This window comes from Primulina tabacum, chromosome 14 (genome assembly GCF_025594145.1).
Source record: "Primulina tabacum isolate GXHZ01 chromosome 14, ASM2559414v2, whole genome shotgun sequence".
Taxonomy (NCBI): Eukaryota; Viridiplantae; Streptophyta; class Magnoliopsida; order Lamiales; family Gesneriaceae; genus Primulina; species Primulina tabacum.
Window position 1 is genome coordinate 34,002,788 of NC_134563.1, and position 24,187 is coordinate 34,026,974.

At 33.8% G+C, this 24,187-nt stretch overlaps 4 protein-coding genes across 4 annotated transcripts; all 4 read left to right on the top strand.

Annotated features, from left to right (window-relative positions):
* Positions 1–6,430: 6,430 nt before the first annotated feature.
* On the top strand, positions 6,431–7,415 carry LOC142523970 (WUSCHEL-related homeobox 5-like). The gene is made up of 2 exons (XM_075627699.1): positions 6,431–6,788; positions 7,169–7,415. Exons 1-2 carry the CDS (start codon positions 6,431–6,433, stop codon positions 7,363–7,365), a joined length of 555 nt encoding a protein of 184 aa, XP_075483814.1. The 3' UTR covers positions 7,366–7,415.
* Positions 7,416–9,663: 2,248 nt separating this feature from the next.
* Positions 9,664–14,581, top strand: LOC142524283 (26S proteasome non-ATPase regulatory subunit 7 homolog A-like). Its single transcript, XM_075628188.1, has 10 exons — positions 9,664–9,999; positions 10,840–10,932; positions 11,019–11,100; positions 12,350–12,446; positions 12,556–12,631; positions 12,815–12,873; positions 13,039–13,161; positions 13,436–13,493; positions 13,593–13,678; positions 14,186–14,581. Exons 1-10 carry the CDS (start codon positions 9,813–9,815, stop codon positions 14,255–14,257), a joined length of 933 nt encoding a protein of 310 aa, XP_075484303.1. The 5' UTR covers positions 9,664–9,812; the 3' UTR covers positions 14,258–14,581.
* A 616-nt stretch (positions 14,582–15,197) lies between these two features.
* On the top strand, positions 15,198–18,962 carry LOC142524282 (coronatine-insensitive protein 1-like). The gene is made up of 3 exons (XM_075628187.1): positions 15,198–15,901; positions 16,553–17,057; positions 17,992–18,962. Exons 1-3 carry the CDS (start codon positions 15,408–15,410, stop codon positions 18,808–18,810), a joined length of 1,818 nt encoding a protein of 605 aa, XP_075484302.1. The 5' UTR covers positions 15,198–15,407; the 3' UTR covers positions 18,811–18,962.
* Positions 18,963–20,375: 1,413 nt separating this feature from the next.
* LOC142524285 (LIM domain-containing protein WLIM2b-like) lies at positions 20,376–23,847 on the top strand. Its single transcript, XM_075628189.1, has 6 exons — positions 20,376–20,484; positions 20,646–20,850; positions 21,824–21,923; positions 22,008–22,042; positions 22,119–22,208; positions 23,473–23,847. Exons 2-6 carry the CDS (start codon positions 20,716–20,718, stop codon positions 23,680–23,682), a joined length of 570 nt encoding a protein of 189 aa, XP_075484304.1. The 5' UTR covers positions 20,376–20,484; positions 20,646–20,715; the 3' UTR covers positions 23,683–23,847.
* Positions 23,848–24,187: the final 340 nt, after the last annotated feature.

The window sequence follows — 24,187 nt, forward strand, 5'->3', positions numbered from 1 at the left end:
CCATTAATTTTAGGCCAAACTTGAGAAAACTAAATTTCCCATTACTTTATTACACTCCTCGAATCTCACTGAAAAACATTTCCCCTCATTTATGTGAGCAAGTGGCCAGATGTGAAGGGTCGGTTTAGTTTTCTTTTTTTTTCAAAGAAACAAAAATGTATCTTTTTTCTCGATTTAATTAATAGATTTTACCTTTGTATAATTTTATCGTTCCATTTACTCGATAAAATTTGCGGGGAAAAGGTTGGTATCGCTATCTATTTGGAGGAATGGAAAGGGACAAGTGAATCGGACGCATGACACTTTTATCCATCATAACTTTTGGTTCTTCCTATGAATTTTATATATTTACTAATTCTATTAACAAATGACTCATTGTTGAGTGATCTAATAAAAATATATAATTATTATACTCCAAGAAAAATTAAAAAAGACGAGTCGTCCTTCTATTCTACGTCGGGGGAAATTCATTGAGCTCGAGCACGTACGACTCGTGCCTTGACGTTGAATCGAAATTATTAAAAGAAGTGGTCAATATATATGAACTATGCAGGCTCAGACTTGAGCACAATCGAAACAAGTCACTCATTGCTAGAGCCTCATTATATTTTTATCCTTAAGACGAATCTCATATTTGAAAATTTTCGAATGTTTCTTTCAAACCTCAATACTCAAACTTTCTACCTATAGTTTGCACTTTGCACCTGCCGATTTCAATGCTTTTTGTTTGATTCAACAGTCAGGTTTCTTGTATAACTTTTCGTCAAAAAAATTGAATAAAAGTCATTACAAGCTGCATGCAAGGTTGTCTTACAGATATACAAGTCAGTGATGAACAAAATAGGCAGGAGATTTGAAGAAATTTACGAATTTTTTCCGTATTATCTTAAGAAATGTATCTAACGATGAATATTTATCGAACATAACTCTTATGCGTGAGAAGGAGTTTCTCTTACATGATAAAGTGTAAAGTGAAAAAACTTCATAAGAACTGAGTTGGTACTAATTAATTGGTATATCGATCTGAAGTTATTTGCGATGCAAGTCGAATAAGTGATAATTGTTTATTTATTTGAAGGCTGCAAAATGCATAGCCAAGCACAAAGGGACGAGTGAGTTGATTAGTATAATAGGGAATTTATTTATAGAGAATCCAAACATTCTCGGGACTTGTGGAAAGCACGCACAACAAATTGGCTGGTGGAATTTCTTAATTATTATAAAATCATGTGCCCATCTATCTTATTTATGGTTATAATAATAATAATATAACATTAGGAATTTGTGTAAAATTATTATCAAAGTGGAAGCAAATCTTTATTAATTCTGGAATTTCAAAGATAAATAATTAATTGCCTCATCGTCTTCTTCCTGTTGTTCATGCTCTTTTTTCTGGGTTTTTTTTAATAGGCCTCTCGCTAACTTAAGGTGAAAATTGGATTATTTTGAATTTTCCCCTGTTATGAGAATGACCAATATCCATAAATTACATAGTTTAATATGATCCATGCTAATAACTTCATTACTACTAGCTATAGATTTGAGTTGCGATCGAATCGTAGTGCTTGAGCTGCTGTACGATTTAAAAGATTTGAGTTGCACCATTACTACTAGCTATAGATTTTGGTAAAGCGACAAGCGCTCGGTCATATATATATATATATGCCAAATGCATGAAAAATCAGTGGCAAACAAGAAATTTATTGATGAAAGTCAAAAGTAGACATTGTATTTTGATCCTAGTTGGAGTTTAGTGATCACAAATTACTGACTGACATGGATACTGAAACTCGTTGACTGTGTTAGTAAAAAAAAAATTGTTGGATAAATTGAATTAAATTAAATTAATCCCCTCCTTTTAAGGGGTAATGGGGACACAAACTAGGCGACATAAAGCCACCAAAATTTGAGATTTGATAAAGAGATTGAGACAACACATGACCAACCAAAAGGGGGACCAAATTGGCTTTTCTAATGTCCATTGCTTCCTGTCTTAGGCTCTTAGCTTAGCTTAATATACTTATAATTACTTCGAGTTCTTTGATTAATTATTATATATAATTCATAAAGGTAGATTTATTTTCAATTAATCCAAGAAACTTGACCGGCTAAACTTTTTTAAAGAAATCTATCCAAGAAACGCATGCATGAGATGTATATATATTTAGAGAATTTTAAAAGGGATTGTTGTCAAGAATTGAGTTAGGCCATCACGTTTGTTTATTAGGGCTTGTCTAGCTCTCTTCGACTAGTCGTTGACAGGGGTGGACGTAATTAAGTTAAAACCGAAAAAATCGATCGAATCGAAAATTTTGGTTTAAACAGTTTGGTTTTTTTGGTTTTTCGAACCGAAAAATCGATCGAACCGAAAAAACGAAAAAATCAAACATATCGAAAATATTTAATTAAATGCTAAAAATTAGATTTTTATAAAATATGCGCCATATATTTGGGCATTTAATAATTTACTCATGTTTTATTAATTATGTACCATGCATTTGAGCCTTGATAAGTATATTTTTATATTTAATAGTGACAAGTTATCTTATTTAATTATCGGAATTACTTATTTGATATCTGAAAAATTTATGTTTTATTGTCATTGAGTCTATATTTTGTATTGCAGTAATCAAATGATGTATTATATTAATATTAGTTCTAAACAAAATTGTAGTATTGTTTATTCTAGATGCAAACTCATAAATATTTTAATTTAGTGTTATTTTTCTTTGTTTCTAAAACTAATATTTCAGTCAGACATAGTAAGTTAAATTAATTACTAAAACCGTATATAATCGACCGAAAAACCGGACCGTATTAAAAAAAATGAATAGTTTCATACTAAATATTTTCAAAACAAAAAAATCAAGTCTTGGTAGAGTAGAACTGAACCGAACCGACCGACGCTCACCCCTAATCATGAATATTTTGTAGATTGATTTTTTTTTTAGGTATATATGGTTATTTTTACTCTACTAGAAATCAATTTTTGAATTAATTCAAAGGTTGAGTAGGAATGTACATATATATAGTATATCTCATGTAAGTCGATCCGATTCATATTTACAATGAAAAATAATATTTTGACATGAAAATTAAATTTTTCATAAGTCGGATCAGGTCGGGTTAGAGATCCGTCTTACAAAATTGACACGTGAAATTGTCTTATAGGAGGTTTTGTGATATATTATATTTTGAATTTTTGGCTACTCACTCAAACAATATCTTTAATAAATTCAATCTAATCTTCCTATACATATATAGATGTCAATGTTGGTGTGGATTCTCCAAGAACATCTTTATTGAATCTGTAACCCGAAGACAACAAAACTCAAAAAGTATGTTAGCAAATTCGAAGTCGAGGAAAGATAAATTTTTTTTTTCTTTTAAAATGAATTTATCTCGCACATGGTACTAATAAGATATGACAATCGTCTCTCAAGATACAAAGACTTCCAACTTGTGCACTACAAATTACAAGTTCTATCACTAGAAAATGAAACAAACTCTTTTTGAGAAGAAAGAAGAAATTCGAAGTAAATGCAAATGCTCTTATTTTGTTTAATCCTCTCAAAGTTGATGTTATGTTGTCTCATTGTCTTAATTCATTCTGATTGATAGGAATTTAAGTTATAAATCTAAAAAATGTGACTAAGATACACCTTTTGGTGACAAAGATCCATAAAAACTTGCAACTCTTATCAAGCTGCACCGCCAAACACCTAGGCGCCGCTTAACGAGAGCTGCACCTCCCTCACACCTTGGAAAATTCTGGGTGTAGAGAGGGCCTTAGGTGCCTCCTCTGTATAACATGAGGCTTTTAGGTACCTCTCATGCGGCTTGGATTATTCCAGGCCACATTCTCAAAGAACATCTTCATTGGATTTGCAATTTGAAGAACAAAACTCAAAAAATATGTTAGCAACTTTGAAGTTCAGGCAAGAGAGAACTCTTTATCCTTAAGGCGAATTTGTCCTGCACATGTCGCTCACGGGATTTGATAACCGTCTCTCAATATACAACGACATCCAACTTGTGATAGTAGCATTACAAATCATATGTTTCATATCCAGAAAATGAATCAAACTTCCTTTTGAGAAGAAAGAAGAAGAAGAAATTCAAAATAAATGCAAATGCTCTTTCTTTGTTTGATCATTTTAAAGTTAATATCGTGTTGTCTCTCATTGTGTTAGTTCATTCAGATCGATTGATATTTAAGTCACAAATATCGAAAATGTGGCTAAGAGACACCTTTTGATGATAAAGATTCATGAAAACTCGCAACTCTTGTCAAACATCGCCACCATACGCCTAGGCGTCCCTCTCTATGACGAGATTTCCCATGTGTAATCATTCATAGAATATCACACCATTGAAAAGTGGTTTCTTTCGCCTCCCCAACACTTGAACTCAGGATCTCCAAGCTTAAATAACTAGATTCCTAGAGTTTTGGTACCGAGTGTTGGGGGAAATGAAATGAACCCATTTTCCACGGGTGAAGATATTAAATAAATAATGACCATGAGAAAGCTCGTGAGAGAGAAGGCGCAATACGTGTCTATTTATGAGAGAAGACCCATAGAGAGCTGAAAATGTTCCGAACAAAGTAGAACAAAGTATGCATGCGATATTGCAATTTCCAATTAATACTTCAATTTGAGGAAACAACAGGAGATAATCCACTGCTTTTTTTTTTCTTTCTAATTAGTGCTGTAATTTATTATTTACATATTACCGAAATTGTTATCATTTTCATTTATAACAAGCGTGAAATCCAATGAATCCTTTACATAATCGGTTTCTGTTATTGGAAATTTTATGATCGTGGTGTAGTTGAGGCATATATTCTCACATCATTTTTTTTTTTTCGAAAATAAAATTGAAATTGAACACACAAAAAATGAATGCGGCTATATATATATGTGTGTATATATAGATGTATATATTTTCACCCCTATTAATTATATTTGTTCTCTGTTGCATTTCCTTTAATATTTATCTAAAAACATATAATATAATATGAGTAGGTCTCTTGTGAGACGGTCTCACGAATTTTTATCTGTGAGACGGGTCAACCCTATCGATATTCATAATAAAAAGTAATATGGTAACCTACCGATATTCATAATAATAAGTTTTTGTCATATAATACAGTAATATGGGACCTTTTTTTAGTCCCAGTTGAGAACGATCACTTTTTAACTTATGGAGAGAATAAAAAACTATATCATATTCAATCTGAGTGCAATAATAAAAAAATAATATGGAACAACATGATTGACAGTACTAAACGAATTGGAAATGGTTAAAATAAATTAAAAACTACTAATGCATATGAGAATTTCTATATATTATTCTAGAAATGGAGATGCAAACGTATAGTTTTCTTTTCTTGAAATAAAATAAAATTTATAATTTACTTATGAATATTAATAATGAATTTTTAATGCAGAAAATTCTAGGAGACTCCTCTTTGTCTGCTCTGGGCTCAAAACTTTGAACAGTGGCAGCTTTTGTGCATCTCTATCTCCCATTCAACACAAAAAACCAAGCAAAAATTATATACACACACACGTAGACACACAAATGTATACATACATATAAACAATCCCATCAAATATTCATCATTTTTCTCGCATTCCCTAAATTCAATGCACTACTGTCACATAGCCAGAGTCTTTTACTGCTTTTTAACATGAACTTACGTGATATGTATGATCTTCAAGAATAATATTAAATAGTAATAACAATAATTTATTAACTTGGCCAAGAATACATGTATATTTTCTTGGCGAATCGAAGTGATCAGTTGTTGTGACTTGGATCATGTCTCAAGTTAAATTAATTCTAAATTTTATCGTAGAAATTTGGTTTAAAAATACATTAAGTTCTCATGTTATTTTATTTATAGTTAGATAATTATCATATAACAAGAATTCATATTTGATGAAGATAGTTAACCTCCTGCTTAGTTATAATTATTTAGTTGTTATCATTTTCAATCAACAATTTACGTTTACTCAAAAAAAATTCTCTTCTTTTAACATGTGTCTATATATTCTCCTTTTTTTCTCTCTCTTTTTTTTGACAAAATACATGTTTCTTTTCTTGAAAATTGAAATATCATCAAGAGTTTCTGTTAGAGGTGTGTGCATTGTCATATATACATATATATATATAGATAGATAGATAGATAGATATACAAAAGATATATATGTATTGGTTTTTGAGTAAGTACAAAATATATTATTCATCTGTTACCAATACAAGATTTAAACTTAAAAAAATCCAATAATTGAGATGTCCTAGTTAGTGATATGTGTTTATAAGTACGCTGATTACTGAAACTCACTTGTACCAGAGTTGGAAACAAACCCTTGTATCTTCTATAAGAAAATTCTGATCAAGATTCACAAAAATTACACTTAAAATGGACGAGTACTCGAGCAACATATGCATTCATCCTCCCGGCGGCGGTCACTCTGGAGGCGGCGGCGGAGGTGGGACAGGGACCAAGTGTGGGCGGTGGAACCCGACAAGCGAACAAGTTAAAGTTCTGACGGATCTGTTCAGGTCAGGGCTTCGAACCCCAAGCACCGATCAGATCCAGAAGATATCTTCGCAGCTCAGTTTCTATGGAAAAATCGAGAGCAAGAATGTGTTTTATTGGTTCCAAAACCACAAGGCCAGGGAGAGACAGAAACGCCGCAGGGTTTTGGTTGAAGATCAAGCAAACCATGAAATCACTACTACTGATATTAATTACGTTAAGGTTTCAACTGCAAAAGGTAAGCTTCCATTCATTCTTTCATGCCAAATTAGCTCACTTAAGTTCTAGCTAAAATTATGAATTTCATGTGTGTATGTATGTATGTATGCATATGTCTGATATACTTTTTGGAAATCACCAACAGATTGTGGATGAAAAATACATAAAGTTATTACTTTCAATCAAATTATTTGGATCAAAATCAATACTAAAATAAAGTTGGCGGATCAGTTAAATTTTTCGAACGATATATATATAGTTGAGAGACAAAATATGAAATCTTTTTCTTTATATTTGCAGAAAAACATTCTTCTTCTTCTTCTTCTTCTTCAAGCATGCATGTTCTATCTTCACAAGGTAAATTAAGGTTCTTTTACTATGTGATTAATTACTATACAGGTTCAGAGACAAATAAAGTTTCAGAGCCGGAAAGAGTGAGAGAAACTTTACAACTCTTCCCATTGAACTCCTTCAATGAAACAACCGGTTCCGAAAGGATCAGATTATTTCGGGATGTTTGCAAGGAGAATTCGAAGTTGATCACCTACGCAGAAATGGATCATCCCACGTTGGATCTCCGATTAAGTTTCGTTTAGGACTCGTAAAAAACTTCGAATATGATCCCATATGGCTCTCAACAGCTGATATTCTGGCATAGGTTTTCAAGAGTTAGTTTATGAGACAATTGGAGTTGTTTTAAATTAGGGTTTTCAAAAAGTTACCCAAGAAATATGGAAAATTTACTATAGCTAGGTTTATTGGTAGTTCTGATTTGTTGTATTAGTGGTATGTGACTTTTGGTTAAATATGCATCATATTGTTTGGAAGCTATAACAAAAGGTTTTATTATTATATTAGTCTTGTAAAAATAGATTTTTTATAAGACGATCTCAATAATCTTTATTTGTGAGATGAGTTAATTCTGTCTATATTTACAATAAAAATTAATATTTTTTTCATGGATGACCCAAATAGAATATATGTCTCACAATATTGATCTGTAAAACCGTCTCACCAGAATTTTTGTGATCCTATAATTAGCTTGATTACCATTCTACACTTTTAACTTCTTGCGGATGCTTTGGAATACTATAAGAAGGCTTGAGTTGGCATAAATTCATTAGTTATAAATTTTATTGTTATAATTTGTATCTTAATAATTAGTTAACAAACTACGCACAAGGAATACTTGTTCAAAGCAAATCATTTTCTTTAAAGAATATTATAATTATTTCTTATGAAATTATTTGATGACTTATTGTAGAACCATTTCGTTAATACATAATATATATATATATATATATATATATATATATATTAACAAAACAATAAGCTTTTCTATATAATACAGTTTTGAAAATGACTATAAAATAATATAAAATATGAAATAATTTGAGTATAAATGTTTTAATTTGAAATAAATGCACAAAATAGCTAACTTAGTTAATGTAGGATAATTATAATTGTAGTCAGGAAGTTTATCTTTATTGAATTTTTGTCCTATAATTTGTAAAAGTTTGGTTTTCATACATGATTTTTTTTTTTTTGGTTTTGGTTCTTTATATGCCCGAAAATACTAAACTCATCGAATATTATTTTTTTGGTACTTATTATTTTCTTCGCGGTACGTGTGACAAGAATTAAAATCATATTACTCAATCTAAAATTAATCTAACCAAAAATTAAAAGAAAAAATAGAGCAAAACGATTATCAATACTTCAATTTTTGTTTATGTATATTTTAATGTATACAATATAAGGTTTATTATTGTCACATGAGTTACGTAGAATATTATCGGTGTCAAATAAATAATATTTGGTGGTTTTAGTGGTTTCGGACAAAAAAAGATCAAAACAAAAAAATCCAAGTCAATGCATGTAAACCAAACATTGGTAAATTACGAGACTAACTCAAAATAACCAACTTACAAAATTGAAATTACAAATTTTTTCTGTAATGGAAAACTAGCAAGTGCTGAAAAGTGATTAATATATTTTACGGTTAAATTTAATACAAAATATATTTTTTAGTATTTTTTGCGCAAATTTTAATAATATAGGAATATATTTTTTTCCAGTCAAATATCGTTTGAGTATTTATTATATTTATATATTCTATGTTTATAAGCATAAATATAATAGTTTTAAGATATAATTTGATAAAAAAAAGTTAAAAACTAGTAGAAAGACGTGAACAATTACAAAGAAATATGGATGTCAATAGAGCGGGACGGGGTGGATTTACTATGTCTGTCTCCGAACTTTATCCTCACCTTTGTACCCGTCTTGATCTCTTTTTTTGGATTCGGGAAATCTTGAACATTAATTCCTCTTTATTTCAAAAATATTAATGGATGGGGTGGGACCCGTTTGGATAATCTACAAACCAAAATTTATTAGAGTAGGTCTCTTGTGAGACAGTCCCACGAATCTTTATCTGTGAGACGAGTCAACACTACCGATATTCACAATAAAAAGTAATATTCTTAGCATAAAAAATAATATTTTTTATGGATGACCCAAATAAGAGATCTGTCTCATAAAATACGACCCGTGAGACCGTCTCACACAAATTTTTGCCAATTTATTGTTATTATAATATTATTAATGAGAATATTAATATCAATAATAACAATAATTTACTGATATTAATATTAATATTGATATTATTATTAATATTTTTTTGGGAACGAGTTCAAGGACGAAGATAGTATCTCCATATTCATCCCGAAATATTTCTTGGATTTAAAAAAGCTCAGAACTCGAACTCGAACTTAAAAAAATCAAGTATACTATCCCCATTTCAAGTTTCCTCCCGTAAATAAAATTGTAAGCACTTCAAATAAGTTGGTATATTTAGGCTCGGCCTGCTGACAAACAAATTTTATTTGGGCCTGGTGACCCAAAGAAGAATCGGCGTCCATAACTATCGTCCAAGCGTAAGAAACAACAGAGCTTTCCGCCCAAGAAATCGAAACCAGATATCCCCCTAAAAGCCCTAAAAAGTTAGAGAAGAAGAGACGAGAAGTGAGAATCGCGAGAAATGGACGTGATAAAATCTCAGCAGATATCGTCGCGGCCGATTGAGAAGGTGGTGGTGCACCCACTGGTGCTGCTGAGCATCGTCGACCACTACAATCGCGTGGCGCGTGATACCAGGAAGCGTGTCGTCGGAGTTCTTCTTGGCTCTTCCTTTAAGGGCACGGTTGATGTAACCAACAGCTACGCCGGTCGGTGTTTCAGATCTGATCCTTTTTCTCGCTATAGACTGTTGAATTTTTATTTTTGTTGAATTTCAATTTGTTGGAAGAATTGTTTTATGGCAACTTGTAGGGTCGCATTCGGAAGATGATAATTGCTTTCGCTGGGTATTGTTTAGGGTTTAAGTTTTGGGGTGTGTTCACACTTTTGAGGAAAGGTAAGTAGAATAATCGGATCGGTAGCTGCGGTTAGGAATCTGAAGAGAATTGTACTTTATGGGATTAGCTTCCATAACATCATTTAATAGTTAGTGGGGAAAAAGTAAGGGAGTTCCTTAGTCATCAAGGTCTGAAACTGAAATCAGGAACGTGTCATTGCAAGAGTGTTATATTGCTCAAGACGGAACTTTCTCTACATTTTTATTGGTTGTGTTGTGTTGTGTTGTGTTGAAATGATCGTGCTTCCGACTATACATGCATTTGATCGACATTGGGAAATGTCAATTATGTAATTTTGTCCAAATTTTAAGATTAGGGTTCGATTAGATTCAGCAAGACATAGGTTACTGATTTAATGTTAGATCTCGAGTCTTTTTGTCTATGTATCAAATTATCTATTTATTTTCTTCAGTCTCACTCTCTCTCAAACACAATCTTGCTAAACAAATGTTAGTATACTTGTAGTAAATTTGCAATGTTGAGTTTTGAGAAGGTATGGAAAAATTTAAAACGTAAGGAATGTTTGATTTGCTGGAATCTTCAAATTTTGTCAGTCCTAAATGATCTTCCAATTCTAGTAGGGTAAATTTTGTCCCGAGTTGAATTTTTCCTTGCTTTCCCAATAAATTTCCATTTATATGATATATGCAGTTCCATTTGAAGAAGAAGATCGGGACCCGAGCATTTGGTTTCTTGACCATAACTACCACGAGTCAATGTTTTCCATGTTCAGAAGAATTAACGGTATGTGATTTACCATTATCCCAAATTCTTATTTAGCCACTTTTTGAGTCCTAATTTTAACTTGATTGATTTATAAAACATGTCAGCAAAGGAGCATGTGGTTGGCTGGTATAGCACTGGTCCCAAGCTCAGGGAGAATGACCTATCTGTTCATGGGCTTTTTAATGAGTAAGATTTCTGCCTTCTCGAGCAACATAGGTTTATTCTTTCTTTAAATAGGAAGTGTTTGATTAACAGATCTGTATTCTTGGCAATTTCCAGATGTTGTTTCCATGTATGCTACAAAAACAGACATGGAGTTTAAACAATTTAAATGTGGCATACTGTAGAAGATGCTTTGCGTATCTAAAAATGTTCAAAAGCTTGTTTTTAGAATATATTAGAGTGCCGTCTTGAATGTAATATGCAAACATGGCCTATATGTGGCAAGTCCTTGCTTCGTCCATCAGTGCCGAGATGGAAACTGCTTGATCTGACCAATAGAATATTTATGATGATATGTGGAATCCCTGTTGAAACCCCTTGTGTCCAGCATCAGCAGTTTTGCGTTTAATTTTTCACTCTTTCAAATATTCTCATCATTTCTTTGGTAACTCGGTGAATTATGCATCATTCATTAAATTTCTCCTTTCCCCAAGTTTGTTCTATTTCTAGGATACCATGACAATAACTTTCTCTCTTGGAGGCTTGTTTCTACCTGAGCTGCTGTATCTGTAAATATTTTCCTAGCCACGTGTATTCTGTGGTGATGTCTGATATTAGTGTTATCCTTACTGTTTCTGAAGAGGTTTGGGTGATTGTAAAAACAAAATTTAAGTTTGATGAGGAGCTAGTGGTAGCATAATTCATGTAAAGATGATGTGACATCTGCGAAATAAACTTATACTTGAACACCCTAGAGAAAATACATTATGATTTTTCTGAAGCATCATCGATCACAGCTGTTACTTTCTCTCAAAATATTGTAATCTTGCCAATGATGCTTTCTGATAGTTCATGATTATGTGATTAACCTCGACATATTTTTATTTGTGTTGTGGAGCTTAATAGTCCTATTAGAAATAGATTACTCTGGGTAACTCTGGAATTTCCGTTGTGCTTCTTATTGGTTTGCTTTCTTTTTCTAAGTTTTCTTTTCACGTGTTAAAAACAATATCTTATTCAGATGTTTTTCCTACTCGTTCACCTTTGGTCCGATCTTGGTTAATGTTGGCCATTTGACTACATTTTGAACAGTCACCAAATCAAATTTTTTGCTCATGTTTCATCCTTCTCTTACTTACGACAGTCAATCATTTTCTTTTACCGCACCTGTGTTTTCCAATGCTCTTTGTTTTGAGTCATAGTATATCATGGTATTTTCTATTCTAATACGTGACTATTTCAATAACATTCGCTATTTCTTCATGTTATGAAGCTATGTGCCAACTCCCGTGTTAGTCATTATTGATGTTCAGCCAAAAGAGCATGGGATACCAACTAAGGCCTATTTTGCGGTCGAGGAGGTTAAAGAGGTATCTTGAAGATATATCTGACATGTTTGTGTCCTTTTCCACTTTTCCGAAGGGGCAACAATATTGGGGAGAATACGGTTTTCTTAAGATTTTTATTTGTAATATGCAGAATGCCACGCAAAAAAGCCAGAAGGTGTTTGTGCATGTTCCTTCGGAAATTGCCGCTCATGAAGTTGAAGAAATTGGTATGGTATATCATAAAAGTTATTAATTTAATTAAAGACCTTTCTTTTTTCCATTTTCCCACACTTAACATCGGGCTTGATGTCTTTGGGATCTTTTCCCGTTGGATTTTGAACATGGTAAATTTAGGTTTTTTACTCCATGTAAACTGGTTTCTAATCCCACTTATATCCTGCTTATGATAGGAGTTGAGCACTTGTTAAGGGATGTGAAGGACACAACTATCAGCACCCTTGCTACAGAGGTTGTCTTAACACCCTTCATCATTTAGTGTATATACTTTTCTAGAGAAACAATGGAATCTATTACAACCTTAATTTTTTTTATTTACTTAATAAAATGTTAATTTATGCCATTCTGTTGAATAACCGAAGGAAATAAGAATCTTATAAATCATTTTCATGTGCAGGTCACTGGAAAACTTTCTGCTTTGAAGGGGTTGGATGCACGATTAAAAGAAATCCGGGACTATCTGGACCTTGTCATTGAGGGGAAGCTCCCATTAAACCACGAAATCCTCTACCATCTCCAGGTATCACTTTTCATTTTTCATTACTGTTATTTATTGAGCGAGCACTTGAATCTTTCCTTTGGTGTTATTGTTGATGAATGTTTAGTTCATTTTGGTCTTTGTTTATTTGTTCTTGTTACGTTATTCCATATTGCTTGAATAAGTGGTGCGTTGGTGTCATTCTGGCCCATGATATAATTTTCAAGTTGTCCGACTCTCAGAAATTTTTATGTCTTGCTGCTCTTCCACATCGAAATTATTTTGTATATCTTGATATGTTACTAAACTTCTGCAGGATGTGTTCAACCTACTCCCTAATCTGAACGTGTCTGAATTAATTAAAGCTTTTGCAGGTAAGACAGTAGGACGCCAATTTTTTTTTTAATTTTATTTAACAAGTAATCAATTGAGTCTTTCTTTAGTAAAATCATTAATATGCTTCCTCTCTACAGTGAAAACAAATGATATGATGTTGGTCATATATCTTTCATCCCTCATCAGAAGTGTGATTGCTCTTCATAATTTGATCAACAACAAGGTGAGATGGTCTGCTTTCTTGTTTAGTCTTTTTTGAAAGAACATTAACTTTTAAAATCCATTAAAATAAATTGATACTGGCATGGGGGTGTTTTACCGCAGATTTCTGGTCTGGGATTCTGATTGGGTTGTAGGCTGCATGAAGCCTAAGACAGATGTGAATTTTGTGGTTGTGGCTTTTGCATAGTTTAGACAGTTATTTGATTAATTGATTGAAAGAGGAATACAACTACTGCAATACGGAACCGAGGAGTTATTATACAAACCTACTAGTTATATGCGAAATTAAATTAAAACAAAGATACTGGCATGGGGGTGTTCTTCTGCAGATTTCTAGTCTGATCTTCCTAGGTTTTCTTCAGGAGCCTAGCTTAAAACCTTATCAAGAGAGAATGGTTTCTTACTTGCCCCCAACTTCAAGCTACACCATGATCAAATATGGTAACGGGTTGCTGTATGCTAATTGTATAAAACTTGTGAGCTTGACATTTTGGAAAACTGATTGCAGATGCTTAACAAAGAACACGAAAAGGCAGAAGATTCAAAGCCAGTCGCTGTTCCTGCTGCTGCAGGTAGCTGAGTATCAAATTCCTGCGCGAGATTTCGTTTGTGATTACAATCTTGTAGCAAAATGGGAGTTCCAAGATTCAAATTTACATTTCAGCTACACCATGATCAAATATGGTAACGGGTTTCACTCAAGTCTTCCGCGTTTCATGATTTTGGCGTTGATAACATGCATCGACTTTGTAGATCATGGGGTAATGGGATTTTGAACTTGTATTCATATATGGCACTTAACTTTGTAACTGAATATACGGTAGCTTTCTGAATTAGATGCTACACTTGCTTCAGAAAATGGTGTCCCGGTAAATTCATTGATTGAATATCGCTGATTCAATTTAATTTCTCTCTTTCGTTTTCTTCATTTTCTTTGCTCGTCTCTCTTTGGTGGTTTGTTTTTTATTGTCCGGATTAGATGGTAGAATCTTTTGGAGAGTTAATTTACATCTTCGCATCAAGTAGATTGTAGCCGTTGGCTATAATATCCAAGCAGGTATTTCTTTCCTTCAAAAACTATCTTAACTAACATACTAATTACAAGAATAAATAATGACAAATGTCATAAAAAAATACTCTCAACCGGCAGAATAGTGTCGTACTAACAAGATCATTGTTGTCCATATTCCAGTTGGCCAAAAACAAAAACAAAAACAAAACCACAAGTCATCAATTACTTCCAAGGCAAACAATTAATTAATCAATGGATAGAAAATGGAACCAAATGCAAGGGAAAAGGCATGCATGCAATGATTTCAAAATTTACTTCAAGATTTTGAAGTAAATCTTGTTAATTTATACCAAACTATGTTAACTCTTAATCCAAGGGTTAAGATGTGGGTCACAGATATTGCATTAAAAGAGAAGGATCCAATTATTGTGGTTAGAATCTGTTTATTCGAAGCAATGGATCCATTATAAAATAATAATAAATATTTATTTATATATAAACAGTGATGGGGAATTAAAGTTGAATTATCCTGCTGTCAAATTTCACTTCGTCCCTTATCTCACGTAGCTCCGCTCGCTCTCTCCCAGTGGCCATGGATCCCAATCCTTGGTTATTCCCTCGACTACCGTTCGATTAAGCCTCTCCAGCTCATCTTCGCAACAATCCTTCGTCTCCATAGCAACTGTGGTCAAGGTCTGGAAACCCTTGGAATTGTGGGATGGAAGAGAAGAAATCGGTTAAGGCAAGCAGCACCAGTGGTGGAGAGCACGACACCGTATGGGAGTGCGCGATCCCGTACGTTCAGGACCCACGTGATCGCGACGCGCTCTCACTCGTGTGCAAGCGTTGGTACGAGATTGACGCCATCACGCGCAAGCACGTGACAATCGCACTCTGTTACACCACCACGCCTCAGCGGCTCTCCCGGCGGTTTCCCCACCTCGAGTCGCTTAAGCTGAAGGGAAAGCCGCGCGCAGCTATGTTTAATTTGATTCCGGAGGATTGGGGTGGTTATGTCACCACGTGGGTGGAGGAAATCGTGAGGTCGTTTGGGAGAATGAAAGCGCTGCATTTCAGGAGGATGATTGTTAAGGATTCGGATCTCGAGTTGCTTGCCACTTCCGCGGCGGGAAAGGTTCTGGAAGTCCTGAAATTGGATAAGTGTTGCGGGTTTTCCACAGATGGGATTCGGATTGTGGGACGATTGTGCAGGTTGATTCAATCCATGTTTTACTTAATTTAATTCATAAGTTTGTTATCTCTGTTTTTAGCAGCCTTCTAAGAGGCTCCGTCTAGGCACAACTCGGTCACTTCCTCGATTTTTAGACTTTTAGAAGCTGTCTGGGTATTGAGGAATTATCGGAGAAATACACAGATAAACAAGAAATTTTAGTTATTTAGATTAAAAAAAAACTTTCATTGGGACTGGCAGGTGAAGATTGTTTCAGTTTTGGGATATAATAAACTTCTTAAATATTTTGTATGAGTTTTTCTATATTATTTTGGTGTCAGTTAAATTTTCAATGGCTTTGATCATCTACAACTTTAATCTTAATGGTCTTTACAATTTGGATTATATGTTGACCAGTATAGACCAATTAAACTGAGTGGTTCCTTGAATATGAATGAAGAACCAAAAATTCTTTTCTACTCCGGAAAGGGTATTGATCAGACTGCTGAGTCGATGTGGTAACATTTTCGTCTTTTCACTTAAAAATCATCCCCTTGTTTGGTCCAATTGGTTCTCTATCTTTCTCACATGGAATTCTCATCCTTTCTAGTCGCTATTTGATTTAAAACAGCAACTAAGGATGCAGGAAGTCTCTTTGTTTTCCAAATTTAGTAATATTTAATCCTTTTCAGGAATTTGAAAACTTTTGTTATGGAAGAAAGCTCGATGGTTGAGAATGATGGGGAATGGCTGCATGAGCTTGCTATGAACAACACCATTCTTGAGAATTTGAATTTTTACATGTCTGATCTCGTAAAAGTAAGGACTGGAGACCTTGAACTGATAGCAAGAAACTGCAAATCTTTGTCCTCAATGAAAATTTGTGAATGCGATCTTTTGGAGCTCATTGTTTTTTTCCGAGCTGCTAATTCTCTGAAAGAGTTTGCCGGGGGCTCGTTTAGTGAGCCTCCTGAACAGGTCGATGAAGGCCTTAACGAGCAATATGATAGATATAATGCTGTGGCATTCCCACCAAATATGTGCCGCCTTGGTCTTACATACTTGGGTAACAAAGAAATGCCCATCATCTATCCAATTGCTTCCAGATTGAAAAAATTGGATCTTTTGTACGTATTGCTTGACACTGAAAGCCACTGTATGTTACTGCAAAGATGTCCAAACTTGGAATTTCTTGAGGTAAAATTTTGACACCGTTGTTTCACCCTTTAAGCACGTACATCGTTAATTAAATTTTTTTTGGAAGCCACTCACGTCTTATGCATTTTGTCGTTTGTTGGAATCTCTCAGAACAAATTATGTTATTTCTCTGTCGGTCAAGAGTCTTTTCTTATGACACTTGTTCAGTAGAAGTCAGCTCATTTTTTCTCTATGGGATCAGTATCTTCATGTCCGCCAATGCATATTGTTTTTTGTTTATTAACGAAGATGGACCTCAAATCCAACTCATGAGCTACCATTTAATGGTGCCTTCTTTTCCTAAAAAATATTCACAATGGAATAGAATATGCATACTGGATGAATTCCGTGATGTTAGGATGGCTCGTCACGAGTCACATTATCCGTGAAGCTTATATAAAATATTCCAAACATGACTAGTTCTTGTGAAGAGAAGGCTACAAACTATCTAGTCTTAGATTCATAACTAAGGAGTAAGGATCCACCGATCAAGAAACTATGTGGCTGCTTCATTTTTCTCTATTTCATGGGATGCCCGTTTTACTCAATTTTTTGGGGCATGATTCAAAAAGGAAGGCATGGTGATTGGTTCATTATATTGGCTCCTCTTTACACGTGTCTGATTCTTTTCGTTCCAAACTTTTACTTTTTAGTTTAGTAGTTTGGGGAGTAGGGTTGGACAATTATCACAGTTTGTCTCGATGGGACAAAAGCTCCGTTGTATCAAATAATGGAATCTTACAACACTTTTTTTCACAAGTTCTTGTTCCATATGTTTTTTCGCTGACATGTTTGGTACCAGGTATGAGTGAACAATATAAAAATTTAAGATTTCGTTGTCGCTATGTTGTTTTTGTTCTTCTCAATATATGATATATTCAGTTAATTTTCATTCTGAGTTCTGTCATTTAATTTATTGATCTCTTTACAACAGGCTAGAAACGTGCTTGGAGATAGAGGATTGGAAATTCTTGCTAATTTTTGTAAAAGATTGAAAAGACTTAGAATAGAGCGTGGAGCCGATGAACAAGATATGGAAGATGTGGAAGGCATGGTCTCACAGAGAGGATTGATTGCTCTAGCTCAAGGATGCCTTGAACTTGAGTATTTAGCTGTTTATGTGTCTGATATTACAAATTCAGCTCTCGAATGCATTGGTAGACACTCGAAAAACCTATGTGATTTTCGGCTAGTCTTACTTGATCGAGAGGAAGTTATTACCGATTTACCTCTCGACAGCGGAGTTCGATCTCTACTGATAGGTTGCCATAAACTCAGAAGATTTGCTCTATATCTCCGTCCCGGAGGGTTAACTGATGTAGGCCTCGGTTACATAGGACAGTACAGCCCAAATGTTCGATGGATGCTTCTTGGTTATGTTGGGGAGTCGGACGACGGGCTTTTGGAGTTTTCTAAGGGGTGTCCTAGTCTTCAAAAGTTGGAAATGAGGGGCTGTTGTTTCAGCGAACGAGCACTGGCTATAACTACCCTGCGGCTGCATTCTCTGAGGTACTTATGGGTTCAAGGATTTCGGACATCTAGGGATGGTCGAGATTTGTTAACTATGGTCAGGCCATATTGGAATATTGAGTTGATACCTGCGAAATATGGTTACATTGAGGACCCGAATGGGGAACGAGTTCTCGTGGAGCATCCTGCTCATATCCTGGCTTACTATTCTCTTGCTGGGCAAAGAACAGATTTTCCGGATTCCGTCACGCCTCTGTGTCCGAATGCTCATGCCTATCGATAGATTTGAATGTATGGCTTCTTCCTTAGGTGCCTGTTAACATACTAACGCCTCTTATTTTCATCTGTTTCACGTGAACTTTCACTCTTGAAAGCCTGCTTTCTTCTGCTCTCTTAGAACGCAACTTCTCTTGCTCTATAATATTTTTTTAAATCTTTTTGTTTTGTTGGGATTTGTCCAAACTAAGACAACTCTAGATAAAGCCAAACACAGAAAGCTTATGATCTTAAAATACCACAAAATAGAAAGAAAAAAACAAGAGGATATTTTGAGAATCGGATGTAGTCGATCAATTCGATCACTGGGCACTCTTTTGGAAAATAAATAAATAAAATTATTATTTATCCATCTATTTCATCTTCATTTTAATTTTTCATTTTCACAACAATCTTACATGATTTGACTGCTATAATATATTTGTTCCTTTTTTTTTTTAAAGTATGTATTTGTGATTATGGTTTCAAGAATATTTATCAGTGAGACGGGTCAATTCTATTGATATTCAATATTCTTAGTATAGAAAGTAATATTTTTTAATGAATGACCCAAATAAAAGAGATGTGTTATAAAATACGACAAATTTTTGTTTTTATACGTTAAAAAAGCAAAACTAAAGATACTTTATTTTCTCAAAATAATTATTTAATCTTTGAAAATTGTCAAATATAAAATCAAAATTTTCTCTTTCTCATGCCAGGTTGGCACACAACCTAATAATAATCTAAGGTATTATTGTCTGTATTCACTTTATGTCCTTTTAACCCAAAAACTATTCCGAGAGAAAAGGGGGAATGTTCAATTTTTGATTTGATATGCGTTTCCAGCTACGTCCTTTCATCATCCCCCATTCCTTCTCTCTCCGCATATACATACACAACTCTATACATAAAATACGTTGGCACAAAATTCAGACCAATCCCTCATTTTTATTCAAAGTTTAAATCTACCCCTATACTTTCATCATTCTTTTGTACGTATCATATATATTTTGATTAGTCGTCAACAAATATTTGGTAGTTTTGTAAAATATATGAGGGAATATAAATTATAACAATTCAAATAAAAACACAATTTTTAGAATTTAAAAATTAATCATTTTTTTAAATTAATGATTATTTCTATAGTTAATAAATTAAATATTATTAATAGGAGAAGTTAATTGTGTTTAAATATATAAAAAAAATATTTTTATCAAATTCTACCATCGGGTGCGGCTATAGAGTTGTGATAACATTAATAATTTTGCAAAATTTAGATTTTATGTAGATATGAGTTATCTATTACTGATTTATAACTTGTTATGTAAAATAGATATATATAAGATTATGAAATTACATATTTTGTGGAAACTCAAAATATTTAATATAAACTATAAAAAAATATTCCTCTTTTAGCTCTATTTTAATTACTATTTTAATTGAAATATTTTAAAATCATAAAATTATTGCATGATATTTTAAATAGCTTTGGATATTGTTTGGGGTGAAATCGAATATCTAAATAAATACAGGGACGAGGTGGAAGCTTGCATAAAAAATGGGGGAAGAAGTCGAATTTTACCTGGAGATATTGTGGAAACCCAACCCACCATTTTCAACCATTCTCTCTTGTAAATATATCATTGTTGCTCAAACTTGACTTTGTACAGCAACTCCTGATCAAGTTTCATCTTTTAAGGTACAGTCCGCATTTGACCAGATGGGATTAATCTAAAGATTCCATTTTCCTTCTGAAACTAATGCTTCAATCCACAGATCGATCTTCGTTTTCAAGATTCTTGGCAAAGGGGTTCTGATATTAATCCAATGACTACTTTTCTTTTTGTTCCTATTTTTCAGAGCTGGAAACGTAAGCCTTCCAAGAAGTAGAGCAAAGTGAACCACGAAGTTTAGATCTGTTCAGTTCACAATGTCTTTTACAGGGACACAACAGAAATGCAAGGCCTGTGAGAAGACTGTTTATCCCGTGGAACTTTTGTCTGCTGATGGTGTTAGCTATCACAGATCTTGCTTCAAATGCTCCCATTGCAAAGGGACTCTTAAGGTACCCCGAATTATAGTGAAGATTGAAACTTTGATTTGTAAGCATTTCGATTTGAGTACCCAGATTTTCTGCGTTTATCTTGAGGAAAAGTTTGAAGTTTTGCTGATTTCTCTGTTTGGTAGTTTGTAATGAGCATTGGCATTTTAATTTGATGGGTTTAGGGTGGACGAAAATCGCAGTCTTGGAAAAAATCAAGTATGAATTTGATTTTTTTTTTTTTTTTTTTTTTGTAGATTTGGCTTTGTGGGTATTCACTTTTAGTTGGGTTATCAAAGTTCAGGTTTCTAAAGTTAGCTGAGAATATTTTACATATCAAAACTGTTGTAACACAATTACTTGAGTCCAAATCCCTTTTCGTTTTCGATGAATGAATGCGTTTTGAATAGATAAACAATCCACGTAAATCCAACAAGAATGAAATTGAATAAGGAGCACACGAGATTTACGTGGTTCGATCAAGAATATGATCTACATCCACGGGAGGTGTTTTCATGATTGAATCAGTATACAAAATGAACAATTTACAGTTGCAATATAGACTCTCAACTCCACCCTTTTTCTCTTCTATGAATTACAAAGAAAAAAACTCTCGTGCCTTTGTTGAGAAGACTTGTTGCCTCTTGATCATTTTCTTTTCGGATGAGTTCTGTGTGTGTGTAACTCTTGACTTCACCTCCTTATATATCTACCTCATCACTGAGACAAATCTCATGATTGAATATATTCGGTGATCAAGTGCTGGTGTTAACCACTCACATTTGTCCAACCAACTTCTAGTTGTTTTAACTGATTCTTCAACCAACTTGATTGCTGACATACTACAAAAACTGCAGTAAGTAAAAAAGATCGGACATCAAAATTTATGATTTGGCAATGCATCTTGACAGTTATAGGTGACTTAAAGTTTTATGTTTGGAATGGATAGTGTTTCTTTGTATTTGTAGTAAATGGTGTCCCCCCCTTTTTTTGGCAGTTGAGCAATTTCTCATCAATGGAAGGTGTGCTGTACTGCAAGCCTCATTTTGAGCAGCTCTTCAAGCAAACAGGCAACTACAGCAAGAGCTTTGTTTCACGTATGCGCTTATTCAATAAAACACGACTCTCTAGTGAGCTTCTCATTATTTGTTTGATCAGTGACACTGCCTTTTTTCCTGCAGCTGTTAAGTCAGCTGAGAAGTCAACCCCAGAACTGGTAAAATTTCCTGAAGCAAATGTATTGCCTCTGTTTCATTCTCCATGTTTGTCATTCTTATACTTGTGAGATTTAGACAAGGTCACCGAGCAAAGCTGCTGGCATGTTTTCTGGGACGCAGGATAAATGTGCTACTTGTGGTAAAACAGCTTATCCACTGGAGAAGGTACATATCTCTTGTGGTAACTTATTGTGTCATAAATTCAAAAAGTAAATGCGATTTTCTAGTTCCTGCCTCCTTGATTCTACAATCCTCATTTCAATGGCTGCTCTTGGTAAATTTACCAGTCCCAACTTGATAATGTATATAATGACCAATGCTTTTGTCTAATGATGTCTTTGTGCCCCGTAACATTACCAAATTTCACCATCCCAAGAGATTTACATGTGATGGAGACTTTCTTTTTTCTATCATCATATAACTATTACCTCATAGCATATGCAAGCAAGTAGTGGTTCTCAGCTTTTATTTTTTGTGATTGTGAATTGAAGTAGTAGATTTGACGTTGGGAAATGAAAACGTGATTTTTTAATTTATTGTTTGTATACTTTATCTAATGGTTAATCTATCGATTTGATTAGCAATCGTGTGAACAAATATACTTGTTAAGGGAGGTCGGTGGCTAACTAGTGCTTCACGTGGCACAAATTTGATGATCTTGGAAATAGAAGCACTACGATTTCGCGTAGAAAATTCAAATTGCTTCACAAATGAGTATTAGAAGTCTGATCATATTAAAAGATGGATCATTATCTTAATAATATCAAATTTGATTCCAAATGTTAGAAATGAATCAGATTTGATATTAACAAGAATATGATGTATCAAAGCAATCCTAGTTTAAGATTAAGATGCATCTGTTGACCTGATTTTACAGAAGTAAGATTGATTTTGTAAATCTTTTGGAGTTGGAGTGGTTTAATCTAGAAGATAGTAAGTGTGGCATTGTGGCTGAAAAGTGAGACATTTACCACACGTGTTTTTAGCTTGATGTTTTAGAGCACGAACACTTTGCATTCTACGGCATATCTGATTGATGGATTTACATGGTAGAACCAGACATGTCTAATATGGTATAATTCTATAGATTTACATATTCTCGTTAAACTGTGATCCTCTATGTATATCAAGTGGTTGGAGAGGTAAAATTTGTATGAAAGAATATTTTGAGTTAAAGCTCGGGTTTTAGACAGAAATTGTATGTTGGTTGGACTGGATTGCATCCATTGTATAACTTTAAAAGCAAACATAATCCATAATCAGTGATTTTGATTAATCATTGTTCCTCTATATGGTATTTCAACTTGACCCGATTGTTTTGTTTTCTTTGGGATTAACATTAGAACCCTTGAGAGATGGTTGTGCTTTATAAGATAAGGTCATGATCCTAGAGATAAAAGTCATTCTATTCTCGTCGGTATGTTTTCAGGTGACAGTGGAGAATCAAAGTTACCACAAGTCTTGCTTCAAGTGTTGTCATGGAGGATGCTCTCTATCTCCATCGAACTATGCGGCACTGGACGGAAATTTATACTGTAAACCTCATTTTTCCCAGCTATTCAAAGAAAAAGGAAGCTACAACCACTTGATCAAGTCTGCGTCAATTAAACGCCCCACAGCCGTTGCTCCCGATTCTTGAACTCATTCTTGCTACAGTTTACTATTTTATTTACTCGTGCTTGTTTGTTTCGGTGTGTTTTCTATTTGTAAAACTCAGAGGCAATCTGTTGTTCGACTTCAATTTATGGGAATGTCTGTTAATGGATGGAATGGTTTTTCTTGGAAAGATCATTTTTATTTTTTTCTTACAATTTCGTAAGACATGGCAATTCTTAGAAATGCTTACAAGTCAATTTTATTATATATAAAATGTTATCAGTTATATTCATTCTAAAAAACTAAATTATCAGTTATGTCAATTTTTTAAAAAATTATAGGAGGACTGTTTTTGCAAATCAAAAATCAAATAATCGAAAATGGTGAAAAAAACAAAAAACAAAATAGAGACTGAAAAAACCGACTGCGTTCCTCGACTGCAAATTTTTTGGGCGGGGATGATGCATTCTTCCTCCCGCCAATTCCACCTCTTCATCTCTCCACTCGCTAGCTCCCTCCCATCACACAATCGAGAAACCCTGAGGAAA

What these genes read in the sequence shown, in the direction of transcription:
- LOC142523970 (XM_075627699.1), top strand. Translation starts at nt 6,431, where the DNA reads ATGGACGAGTACTCGAGCAACATATGCATTCATCCTCCCGGCGGCGGT. An exon ending in TAAGGTTTCAACTGCAAAAG is followed by an intron (nt 6,789 to 7,168) that starts GTAAGCTTCCAT and finishes ATTACTATACAG; the next exon opens with GTTCAGAGACAAATAAAGTT.
- LOC142524283 (XM_075628188.1), top strand. Translation starts at nt 9,813, where the DNA reads ATGGACGTGATAAAATCTCAGCAGATATCGTCGCGGCCGATTGAGAAG. An exon ending in TGTAACCAACAGCTACGCCG is followed by an intron (nt 10,000 to 10,839) that starts GTCGGTGTTTCA and finishes TGATATATGCAG; the next exon opens with TTCCATTTGAAGAAGAAGAT. An exon ending in TCATGAAGTTGAAGAAATTG is followed by an intron (nt 12,632 to 12,814) that starts GTATGGTATATC and finishes TGCTTATGATAG; the next exon opens with GAGTTGAGCACTTGTTAAGG.
- LOC142524282 (XM_075628187.1), top strand. Translation starts at nt 15,408, where the DNA reads ATGGAAGAGAAGAAATCGGTTAAGGCAAGCAGCACCAGTGGTGGAGAG. An exon ending in ATTGTGGGACGATTGTGCAG is followed by an intron (nt 15,902 to 16,552) that starts GTTGATTCAATC and finishes AATCCTTTTCAG; the next exon opens with GAATTTGAAAACTTTTGTTA. An exon ending in CAAACTTGGAATTTCTTGAG is followed by an intron (nt 17,058 to 17,991) that starts GTAAAATTTTGA and finishes TCTTTACAACAG; the next exon opens with GCTAGAAACGTGCTTGGAGA.
- LOC142524285 (XM_075628189.1), top strand. Translation starts at nt 20,716, where the DNA reads ATGTCTTTTACAGGGACACAACAGAAATGCAAGGCCTGTGAGAAGACT. An exon ending in ATTGCAAAGGGACTCTTAAG is followed by an intron (nt 20,851 to 21,823) that starts GTACCCCGAATT and finishes TTTTTTTGGCAG; the next exon opens with TTGAGCAATTTCTCATCAAT. An exon ending in CAGCTTATCCACTGGAGAAG is followed by an intron (nt 22,209 to 23,472) that starts GTACATATCTCT and finishes GTATGTTTTCAG; the next exon opens with GTGACAGTGGAGAATCAAAG.